This window comes from Vollenhovia emeryi, unplaced genomic scaffold (genome assembly GCF_000949405.1).
Source record: "Vollenhovia emeryi isolate VEMERY1.0 unplaced genomic scaffold, V.emery_V1.0 DF939153.1, whole genome shotgun sequence".
Classification (NCBI taxonomy): Eukaryota; Metazoa; Arthropoda; class Insecta; order Hymenoptera; family Formicidae; genus Vollenhovia; species Vollenhovia emeryi.
The window spans coordinates 1,988,363-2,001,324 of NW_011967213.1; the positions used below are offsets into that span (position 1 = coordinate 1,988,363).

Here is a 12,962-nt window from a genome sequence, read left to right on the forward strand (position 1 = left end):
TAATAAATGCTACTATGTTTGACTAAATAAGTACGTTCCTTTAACACCATAACAATGCAGTGAGTCACCTTCATAACTAGCTGATTAAACTTTACTTTCAGTTGCTTTCATACAAAAAACAAGTTGAAGGAATAAAAAAATTTAGTTCAAATAAAGGAGTAACTTAGTTGGCCATATGCAACCCCGAAATTTAGTTTCAGTTAACTCGATTCTACTTGGTGTTACTAATCGTTTTTTTCAGTGTAAAAGGAGGCTTGAAAGATTACGAGTATCTACGATAAGGGCGTTTGTAAAATCAAGTATTATTTAATTTCATTTTATTGATCCTCTAATAGCATCTTCTTTGTGGGACTCAGGAGTGAATTGTAACGTAGACCGGCGAGGAGAATTGAGTTAACAGCGCTTAGCGGTAGAGTAACTCGTTGCACTTGCAACTTTGTGACTAATAAACTTATAAATAGCCATCGTGAAATGGAAAGTAGTTGCGGCCGTTAACATATTTCTCCAGATCTCTCGTTTAATGTTACAAATATCGCGATTCTGCGAAATGAGGTCTGAAAACTGATCATATTTAACACCTTTTTTCCAGTAATCTGCTGGCATTAAAAATTGCGGTGTAAAAATAATTTTTTCCCGACAATTCGTGTATCGTTTACAGCTAATCAAATCCTGTAGATCACACTACAGAGCAAAAGTACTTCTACTTGCCTCGTCGGCGAGATAGTTAATATTACGATAGTAGATAATAATTACGAGACATGCGCCACGTCAGCCGCATTTGATCGCAGTTAGTCCGGCAAAATTGGAGCAGCTAATCGGTAACCTAACTCCCGGAGGCAGGCAGGCACCCACGCGATATCCTTGCACGACGTGGAAACGAGGCGTCTCCGACACACGTCAGGCGTCACGACGGCGGCGAAACAATATCCACGCTCTCAATGGCAAGCCATGCTTGTCCGGTTCGGTATAACACGGTCGCGCGTCGTTCAGGGTCTGTCTCACGCCTAAGCAAACTAGACGCGCGCATCTAGAACTCGTTTTAGCTACTTTTAGTCTCTACGGATAATAGAACGGATAAACAAAAAAAAACCCTATGAGCGAGTCCGCAAATACTTCAGTGACTTTAATGCTGTGTCATTTTTATGATTACCGTGTAAATTTTTTGCCTAAACATGCGCTTGACAATCTAACAGACATTTCTTAATGTCTGTAATAACAATTTCTTTCTATTAAAACGGAATATGCTCCAGAATGCACAAAGCATTCTAAAGATCATTATTAATGGCCTCGTAATAATGGCAACTGCTAGACTTGTATAGTAGCGAAACATGATTCTTTAAATTATAAAAATTTTCTCTTTGTCTTTCTTTAAATTTTTTACTTTTTTTTTCAATCCCAATCAGACATGTAGTTTTCAACGCTTCAAATTAAGAGAAAAAGAAATAGAAGTGTGTGCAATAATAAAGCTGATGAAGCAAGCAGCCAAAGAACGGAGAGAACACGAAATAAAAATATTCGGCGGTTTCGAGGAAAAAAAAACAGTGCAAGCTCGCGGGTATTTAAAGCGGGTGAGGGAGAAAGGTATGTGTCGGACTTGCGTTCCATCCGGGCCGAGAGCGATGCATAGAAAAATACAAAGCCCACGAAGAGTAAACGTAACGCGATCGATGAAATAAATAGCGTTGCAACTTAAATTGTACATTGCGGAAAAACGCATTGCTTCGATCAAACCTGCGGGGAAATAAACCACTGCTCCTTTGAAGCGATAAGATAAACCCCGCTCGCGTTATCTGCGAGATCGAATATGCGAAAACACGTGAAAAGAAAATAGTTGCATGCTACGTAAAAGATATCACCGAGATACAAAATGTAAGAGCAAATGTACACCTTTCTCCGAGTCGATTGTCATGCAAATATACTTGTCTTCGTTGTAAGTATTTGACTACAGCCACGTGATTTACATAAAGATAAACAAATCTCTTTTCCAAAGAAGTGTGTTTAGTTATTAATGACTTTTACGAAATATTGTAATAAAGTCTCGCGGAATATTTTAATTGATTGAACGCTATGAGAAAATATATGGTCTTTTGGATCCAACTTTCGGAAATTCGTAAGAGTTAATAAAAATATCGAATTTTAATAAAATGTTCAATAAAAAGATTATAATATTTAACATGACTTGCTGTTTTTTTTCCTTGTGGATCAGCGATAGTTACAGATATTACATAATGTTCTTGTCTTTGCAGCACGTTATGTAACAATTTTGACGCTCGCGATACTTTTTCGAAAGCTGCATTCCTCAAAATGATTCTCACGTTAAAGATTCACGCTAGGGGAAACTTTCACAGGTACTTAGCCGTAATCCCACTAAATTCGTACTCACGTGTTCCCATGTATAATCAAGTACCCTGTAGCAAGTAGCCTAACTATCGAGAATTAGGAATGATCGATGGATGCCTCTAACACATGATATTTCTCTCTCTCTCTTTCCCTCGTCTTTCTTCTACCATCCTCAGACGTACCTATCTATTGATCGTATCTACACTGTGGGAAGATTCTCAAAACACAGTAATAATTGCTCCAGGCAAAGCCAATATTTCCGATACTTTGGACAATTTTGCTCCCCCCCCCTCGACGCGCGCGAGGAAAGCTCAAGTCATACTAACAAGTTGATAAAAAGATAAGAGAATAGCAATATACCTTTCAAGTATTATGATAGAAAGATTTAACAAATCTAATATCTCAACATTTTTCGAACAATATATCAATCGTAATTTGATGAGATTACACACATATATTTATATTCATTGTAATGTTAACATATATTAATTATATCTTCAATTTTGAAGTTGAAGATACATCGTATCTGTAACCAATGTTCAAAGTTTATTTCAAGAGTAAAAGAATTATTATCGGCTCATGTATATAAAAGACTTCTTTGTGATATCCATTGTCTTCCACCCTTATCATTACCAAGGCATGAAGATATGTGCGCGTCGCGTGTCCTAGATTTCTCGTTTCTCAACTCTCTGCGAATTTTCTTTAAGCAATCGAATCGCGACATAAATTATTCCGCACTGAGCCACCGAATCGTTACTATGCGTGTCGTTGTTATCACGTGCTCCAGCAGCACATGATAGAAGTTATGAGAAAAAGTTTCGTGTTTCACCACTATCCGCGGCTGCAAATTCATGGCGCAATTACATTTTTTTGGTTAATTGTAGCGCGATAACAAGGACGGATTAGAAGCCGGCGCCGATATATAACTGAAGAGCGTAGCCGCGCGAGATTAACCGCTGCACTTAAGAACCGCTAAGAACGAACCCATTACATAGGAAGGTGCTAAATGTGGTTCCGCGAAGTGGTTCTGGCCGCGCGCTCGCATCTCTCGCGATACCCAGAGAGGTTTATGACGCAAGCGGCATTGCCGCCCACAATGACGAATGTACGGTTGCGGCGCATTTATCCCTCTCGAAAGTCGACGAACCCCGCGGTGTTCTCGAGGTCAGCTTCGAAACTGACGAAAACCAAGTAATGACGGTATAGGACGTGTAATTACGCTAAGTGCGATTGTTACGACCGCGCGAATGGCCGGCGTCATTAATTATTCACCGAAATATCGCAGTTTCGATGAGAGCTTCAACAGGAAGGAACTATCACGGTACAAAACATGCCATAAATAAAATATAATAAATATTGATAATATTATTATTTTTACATTATTAAAATATCGCTATACGTAGATATAACGATAATCTTCATTTTTCATTTTGTACGCGTCTAGTAAACAATCTATTTCGAGTGTGGTATGTATCACAGGATTTATATGCTTTGCACTGTTAAAGAAATCATGCGCTTATTTTTCCTCGTGAAAGACTGCAAGTTCGTAAACATATATTTTACCGTTGACGTTTCACGAATTGCAGACGACCGTGTTAGTATTAAATCTCTTGCATTCTTTTCAATAAAAATGTGCAATAATAGATTTTTAAATATATATTATGACGTGCATTAAAACAAAATGTACGTGCCAATTTATAGATTATTAAAATTTACAGACTATTAAAATTCCTTCATACATGGGGAGACAAACTGTTTGCTTGATTATTTTGATCAAAGTAAATACGAATATCTTAAAAAAATACATATTTTACAATTCTAGACGTTAATGACGTCGTAAAATAAAGTGATTAATAGACGCGGACGGGAATGCAGATAGAAATAAATCGTTGACGACGGCTTTATCGGAGCAAATTGCGACACGACGAAAAGAGAGACGTCGTGGTCTTCGTTAAAGGCGTGTTTCCGACGGTATATTTTCGAAAGTAGATAATAAAATCGTAACGCACTTCGTTAGCTACGCCCAAAGGATGAACGAATTTTATACGACTCAATAAAACGCCGTTATATCCGTACAACAAAATTATCTGTTACACACAAGATGTCCGATAGTAACGCTTAATAATGTCCAATCTCGATTGCTAGAAAATGTTCAACGCGCGGCTTGAAAAGTATCATTCTATCTCTAACACACGAAGCTCGTACATATGTTAAAATTAGAGGCTTTGAATAGAATGAAGAATAAAAACATTTATAACTATAAGAAGCTTATCTCGCGACACTGTAATAGAGGACTAAAGAGGCCTGAAGAGGATACATAGAACACCTTGTGTGCGTAAGTTGGACGACCGATTTCGAAAGGCTCGAGAGCCTTTTATTGCGCGGGAACCGTGCGCTCGCAGGCGCGAGGTAATAACAATAATCCCGTAACACACGTGCGCGAAACACGCTCGTGAAATAAGTATGATAGCGGGTCGAGATTGTCGACCCGATGACCCACTTCGACGGCCAGGACACGCACTGCCATCCCGGTTAGCTGGTCCTGCGGAGTCAAGGCTGGCGTCGTGCCGAACGACGACGACGTCGCTTCAAACGGCTTACGACCAGACGGCCAAATTCGGCCTGCCTTTTTATTACGCTAATAAACTCGATGTCCCGAGTATTCGGAACTTTTGCGAAACGTTTCCTTGACCGATATAATGATATGCTATGACGCGACAAGTTACACCATGTCGACAGTGTCTCAGAACTATCGTGCAACTACCGTGCTCGCCCTCGCGGATGCATCTCGTGACGAGAAGACACAACTTGCCAATATTTTGTGAAAGGTTAAATATTTTACTGCACGTTAAAGTCTTAAAAAAAACTTTTAAAAATCAAACAGTTAAGAGATTTCTAGGCTGCCGTTTTTCTGTCTTATTCTGTTTTTAATTGAACTTTATCTTAACGGAAACTTGATCTGTACCTTTACTGAAAATACGCAATGCTAAAAAAATGATTGAAATTTTGTAATCAATAAAATTAAAATTAAACAGAATAACTTATATAAACGATAAATAGGAAATTCTTCTGATAAAACTTTATCTAGAAGCAGAGTCTCTTAAAATTCATGCAAAGTTTTCTTGGTTTAACGTAAAATTTATGCTAAAGGGGCGGCGATGCTAAAGTCAAAAAATTCGAGATCGAAAATGAGTTTATATCCGAGCAAAATTGGAATGATAATGGAAGTAACCTAGTTCGATAAACTGAAAAACATCACTTTCCAAGAATTTCGAAGACAAAAATACGTGATTTCGATATCGGGGCGAGTATAGTTACAGTAGACGCAAGAATAACCAGCAGTGTAACTCCGATAAATAGAATTGCAAAAGTAGTTCACGGGTCATGCAATTATAACTGCTGCAAACTGAGTTAAAGTGGATTACGAATAAGACAAACGCGCAGTGCGTATTGTATTTTAATTGACGATAGTTTGAATATTCTGTATTTAAAAATTATTTTACATTGTCAGAAATCGAGTACCAAAAATCAAATATATCTTCTTACGCTTTTCAAGATACTGTATGATAATATATATTTAAAGATCGAGTAGACTTAGGGTAAGATCGAATGTCCTTGTTCGACTAGACTCGGTACAGCGCGAAAAATCGAAGCTTCGCGTTGCAGCGATAATATTCCATAAAAATGTATGTGTGGACACAGATTAACATCTTTTAACATGCAGCACATCGGCGAACAGAAAACATATCCCGATAAAGTTCGACTTTATAGAAATTATAAAACGAGCTCTACTTAAATTTAACGCGGCTTTTTTACGCAATAATTAATTTAATGACTAAATCTTATATAAAAATAAAATTAAAATAAGCTAATACATATAAAGTATACAGATTAAAATGTCTTCCACACACACACATGTTAGATTAATCTTCAATTTCCTATACATGTGCCTTCTTTAAGTTTCGTTAAAATGATGTAATTTTCCAGTTCTGATTTACCAGAGTTTTTAGGAATTCTACTTTTTAATATTACTATTTTATTATTGGATGGAAAATAAAATTTTTTTATATTAATGCATACTGAAAATATGCTAGTACATAGTAAGGTGTCGAGGTAATTAAAATTGCCTCCAATAAAATTGACCGCCGATGGTCTGCTCCAAATACAGCTAAATATAACTAAATGTACCTAATAGTTTTACCAACTTAATTGCAAATGACAGCACGATCAGTCAATTCATTATTCCCGAAACCGAGTAGATTCAACAAATCGAGAGAACAAACGGTGCAAAAGCGACGCTGAGAGTAATCTCGCGGCGATTGATTGCGAGCAGACGAAGTACGGACCGCCGCGCATTCAAGTTCCGTGCCGTAATGGAAAAGCGAATTGAAACGTACTCTCCATTATCGACATCCACGTATCCGTCCGGATGAATTCGATATGACAGTTAGCAACGTCATCGTGATATCGAAATCGAATACATATGTGTATATGACTATGGGCTCGGTAATCTTTCACCGACGTCCGCCAATTCGATCGCGGGATAGGTCGGCCGGCCAATAATACCCATCGCGAAATATCGACAGAAAAAAAGACATATGGAATTTTTAAGAGTTTCAACCGATTGCATCATAGTTGCGCCATTTTTACCGTCGAACGCTGGCAATCAGTTGATGGCTACATTTTAGTGAAAAAGAATAGAGATCAAAGGAGAAACGAGCTCGTAATAACAATTTATTTCATTTGCTTAGCGGAGAAAACAGCGCGACATATGCAAAAACATTCAATTTGCAAAAGCGATCCTGTTTTTTCAGAAAAAAAACTAAGAAAATATTTTTAGAAGAGTACAAATAATGTAAAGAAAACTAATAAGAAGATTAATTAGAACATAAGAAATAGTATTTATAGAATGTATTATAATTATAAATATGCCTTAAAACTTGTACGTGATTTTGAGCACCTTATTTATGACCCGCAGATTTCACGCGATTATTTACGGGTTAAATAAAATTACGTGAGATTGATATGAAATTATTAACACGATGCTCTAACCAATTCATAACAATTTTAGCGTGTAATTGCGGTAGCAAATCGGAAATGGGAAAGAGAAGGTGAGGACAGCGTTTCGGCTGGGTGAAAGAAAAGTGTCCGTGTCTTACGTTATTATCGCGGTCACCGTTAATGACGTTACCGGTTTTATGGCATTATGCCGCCCTCGTTATATCTCCGATCTTCGACGGTTAAAAAGCACACGTCCAGAAAGTGGCATTTGACGTCAATCTTCCGCATTTTTTTTTTAAATTTATCGAACAGTGAACTTGTCATAAAATGGATAAATCAAAAGACTTTAACACATCTGGAAGATTGATTAGTGCTGGAAATTTTATTATGACAATGTCGAAGTGGCAATCACTTTCGGTTCATAGACGGCAATTGCTTAATAACATTGCGCGATTATTTGAATGGATAGACTGTAAATGATTAGAATAAAATTAACGCGTTACAAAGATAAATTAATTATTATTAATGCACTCTTTTATTATATAAATTAGTTTAAATATGCTACTTATGACAATAAAATATTCTCTGTCGGTTTTTACGTACTGTGAGAGAAAATAGTTGATGATATGACTAGATATCATCATTTAGTTGATAGTATTTCTTTAATTCAATGTACAGATACGCTTTCAAGTTAAACATATGTCGTTTATCAAAACATACGTATTTTTAAATTAACAAATATTTTTGTGATTTTATAAATATTTGTTTGACAAGCCCGTTTGACCACCGCATATAAAATAAATACAATAGAAGGAATATTGTTTTATTCAATAATTTCTTCTCAGTATATATATATATATGTATATACATGTTATATGTATAGATTGAAAAGTTTATAAATATTATCCTCTTCCTCATTTACCCCTGTAATATTTAATTCTGGATAAAGTAAAACACAAATATCAAATCTAATTATAAAATATTTACGAAAGGAAAGAAGAAACTAAAGTACACATTTAAAAATTAAAAATTTTCTTCCACTATATTTTATATATTTATTTGTATTTTATATTTCAAAATAAATAAATATTTTCCTAAATAAGATTTTTATCTTAAAAATGTATTTTAGTAATTTAATTACATTTTACTTTTTCTTTGTATACATATTATTATTTATAGCTAAGAAAACTAAGGAATAATAATATAAAATAAAAATAAGATTCTTTATTCTGTACTTGATACTGAATTCCTCAAGTAATATTATTAATATATTATACCACCATAATTTTCTTAATTTCCTTAATATTTTATTTGTATGTCGAACGCTTGGTAAAAATTACACAGAATAATATTTTTACAATGTACAGACAATTTCTCTTTGGCAAAAATTACTTAACTATAGTCACAAAAATTACTTAACTATAGTCACAACTTAACTATAGTCACAAAAATTACTTAACTATAGTCACAACTTTTAACCAAGCTTCGCTCACTTGTGAAATATTTCATACCACTTGTTAATTTACGATAAATTGTCAGTAAATTTCAAGCGATTACTCCAATATACGCGATTATGAAAATTTTATGTGTATTCTTGTACGCGCAATAAATCGACAAACGGTAATCCAGAATTAAATATTAATCTGCCCTAGTCTATCCATTTCAATGTAATGGATTCACGAGAGTCGCTACTATTATCTGGAATACTATTATACTTCCGAGTTGTTTCACGATACATTTACATAAATTTTGTACATGTAGGTACCTCTCCTACTATTTTGATAAATCTATTACCTCTCGAATCAAAATAAAAGACTCGACTTACCAGTACCAGATGCGCAGCAGCGGAGTTGTAACACGACTACGTCGATCTGCAAAATACAGACGAATTGGCATTACAACAACAGTCGAGATAATTTACATTTAACAGAATAATTGTTGCGTAAGGTAAATACGAATGATTATGTTTGCAATAGGAAGGAAAAATAAAATAAAATAAACTACTCACCCCATGGTTGCTCCGCCGTCGCCCGATGCCTCCCAGACCTGCTCCTCCTCTCAGCTCCGTTGTTGCACAGCACATATTGCACACACTCACGGAAACACAGACGCGTACTAATCATCGAAACACGACGAGTGCACAACTTTGGAGGATCACTCGGAGCGATGTTCCCCCCCGATATCTATCGCGATTATATTGATAGCAAGGTGACGCACACAAAACAGCACGTTGTACGTTGCAAAAACCGGATATCGGCGCCGTGTGTAAGCCAATTCGCAGCCATCGCGAAATATTTAACGCGCGATTTTAAAATAAATGCACTCTGCCGCGCGTATTCCGCTCTTCTCGTATTAATTATTAATTAAAAAACGGCCGAGCTATCGTTCTGCGTTAATTAAATTGCTCTGGTAAATCTGCGCGCTCCAATCAAAAATTCCGGCTACCGGAAAACCCATTGCGTGTCGCGAGATAATCCGACGGTAAGCAGTGAACAAATGATTCTTATCCGTTTTCACTTCGTAGTGATCTACCGTTAACGATTAAGTCAGAAACATATACGAGGAATAGCTGTCGCCGCGACACACTTATTGCGTTAATCGTGAGAATTATCGCACGGACAAGCTTCGCCGGTCGGAAAGTATTCGCGAGGAACGATCGTCTCCGTAGCACCTCGCGCGATCGTGTCTCGGGGGGTAATGCGCGGCCAGGCGTTCGCTCCGCGCGCCGGCTCGAGTCTCACTACGCGAACAATAGAGCAGCGACCTTGTGTACACGGCGCGCTATACGACACAAAACAAACATCAAGGCCGTGTGTTAACCGACTCGGGCGAAACGTAAACATGTAAACGCTTTCATTCAAATTTTCGTGTCGCGTAAGGAAAAATTAAATCATGCACAAGTAAGGCTGCGTTCGGAAACATCACCTGAGGGCCCTAGTGTATCATTTTATCTTTGTTGCTCACCGTATGGTAAACAAGGACACAATGATACACTGAGGCACTCGAGTGACGTTTCCGGACGCAGTCTTAGCAGTTTAAAGTTTGCTCTTGGCAACCAACTGTCAATATCTGATTGTTACAGCATGATATACCATCCTTAATATCTGCACGTCAGAAATCGAAATGACGAGATCAGGGGTAGGAAAAGCAATGTTATCCGAGATGTGAAAATCAATAAGAGACAATAGATCGATATACTTGTAACAGTAATGATAGTAGATTTTACGTATTAACTACAATCGTATCAAATTTAATCGATTTCAATCATAACTCGAAGAGCCTCGCGACTTGGAGTATTTATTAAGTATGAAAAATTTTAATTAATCAATAGAGTTAAAGTAGGGCTTTCAATGAAACTAACCAACATATAGAAAACGGCTAATGCGGGTCTAAGGCAAGATGTAGGTAGCCTATACTTGTAATTTATTAAAACGTGAATTCATATATTTCTTTCCACCTTTTTCCTGCACTGAGAAAAATTTTCTATTATATATGTTGTCTATTTTTAATTAATCTTCAAAATATACAGTAATAATTGCGGGATATCCCGTACCAATTCCCGGCGTATGCCCATTTCAGTGTGTAATTAAATATGTCGATATTCGATTTGAAATTCGAGAAACTTCGCAGCAACGCTAACGCAATACCGAAGTAGATATCGATGCACCTTCAACGAGCAGCCGTGCCGCATCGGCTGAAAAATTACGGCCGGCTGTCGGCTGGCGAGGGCTATTGTCAGCGTCCTGCGTGCTCGCGCATTTCACACGCGCGTGAGTGCACGAGCACGCGAATGCGCGATGCGTGCGCGTTGCGTTGCGCAAGCACACGCTCGTTGCGCAACGCGGTGGACGCTTTGCGCCGCGAGGAAATAATGTGGGATGGGATAGCCCCGTTAACCCATAATCGTTAATCTTACTCGCAGTCCAATAAAATTGGACAACATATCGTTGGTTATCATGGAAGCCAATAACGACAATTATCCTTAACAGTGAAAATGAGTAAGCGACCCCCCACCTTAGTTATTTAATAGATTTACCCGAGATTCGGTTTCGGATATTCCGCGACATTTCATCTCCGGGCATTTCGTAATGTTAAATTTCATTTTTAGAGCATTCACAGCATACGCGGCAGCTTCACGAAGTTAGCTTTTTCTCGTCGAGTGAAATATTGTAAATGATGAAACGGCGGTGCACCGTCGCGAATAAAAATAGGGCGATTCCATTTTCATGGAAGCCAATAATGACAATTATTCTTAACAGTGAAAATGAGTAAGCGACCCCACCTTAGTTATTTAATAGATTTAACCGAGATTCGGCTTCGGATATTCCGTAATACATTTCATCTCCGAACATTTCGTAATGTCAAATTTCATTTTTAGAGCATTTACAATATACGCGGCCGCTTCACAAAGTTAGCTTTTTCTCGTCGAGTGAAATATTGTAAATGTGAAACGGCGGTGCACCGTCGTGAATAAAAATAGCGCGATATTGCGTCACGTGTGTATTTTAGATTTCGAAATTTTTAATAAAAGGGAGTTACGGGGAGAATAATCGCCATCGAGGTGCGCTCCGTATTTTCGCACCGTAGCAAAGTGTCATTACTCGTCGGGCCGATTAAATCGCGTTACGACGCGAGTACGACGCGGAATCGATACTCGAAGAGGGCACCTCGTTATTCTCGATTCCAGCATACGGGAATACCGTTTCGACGCGAGAGCGTGTCGCCTTGACCTAAAAATCCCACCGCGGACGTGGACGTCCGCGTTTTAACGCCGTCCGCGCGGTACTTATTGCCGCTCACCTAATCCATAATTCCGTCACGCATCGAGCTTTTGATACCAGTTTCATACTTTCTCGAACGTACGCGCCGTCGAGATGCCGAAATAGCAGCTGCGTGCCGCGACTCGGAATAATAAACCGCATCGTGCGCGCGCGCCGGTATTTCTCTTCCGCATCGGAGAATTAACTTTTTACCGGTGGCACGCTGGATTAATAGATCCTTCACTTCAGTCGAGCCATTCAAATTGAAATAGATAACAGATAGAAAGACCAATCAAGACTAATAGATACGGAAGAAAAGGAGTCCACATTCGTACAATAAAATAAAGACATCATTCTTCATTTCTCTTGAATTATTCTCAACTGTGCTCTCTAATAGTCAATCAATGCATTATCACTGAAAACGGTTATAATTCTAGCATTGAATTATTCAGTGCTATACTTATAACTGTGAATCGGTGAATATTCACTGTGTATGAAAATCCGTAATAAAGCTTTCGCAAGGATCAATCTTGACTGTGAGGCCGGTATTCATAGTCGATTCTTATTTCAAACTCATCTTAAGTGTTGTCTTTAGAGGCTAATACGGTTCTGTGATTGATTAAAAACACATTAGGAGTATACTTAAGATGATCTTAAATATAAGAACGGACTATGAATACCGGCTTGAGACTGAAAAGGAAACTAAATCTTTGCAACTACAGAGCAGCATTCTTTACTGAACACTTTCAGTTTTTGGCAGTTGAAATGATCACAAGTCGCAATGAAGAAGTAATTTCAAGTTGGCTAGCGTTTTAATTTTTGGACTTACAGATTTCATGTGTGAATCACGCGAGATAACTC

General features: G+C 37.7%; 1 protein-coding gene across 5 annotated transcripts in view; it reads right to left on the bottom strand.

The window, feature by feature from the left end:
• Positions 1-12,962, bottom strand: part of LOC105565376 (serine/threonine-protein kinase tricorner) — a 153,593-nt gene that overhangs the window by 76,290 nt on the left and 64,341 nt on the right. The window contains exons 1-2 of one of the 5 annotated variants that reach the window (XM_012018518.1): positions 9,350-9,620; positions 9,167-9,212 (exon numbers count right to left, since the gene is read on the bottom strand). The exons of the other annotated variants lie outside the window; for them this stretch is intronic. Of the exons in view, the coding sequence (XP_011873908.1) occupies positions 9,167-9,212; positions 9,350-9,424 (121 nt within the window). The 5' untranslated portion in view covers positions 9,425-9,620. Of the gene's footprint in view, positions 1-9,166; positions 9,213-9,349; positions 9,621-12,962 lie in introns of those variants that run through there. 5 annotated transcript variants of the gene reach the window in all.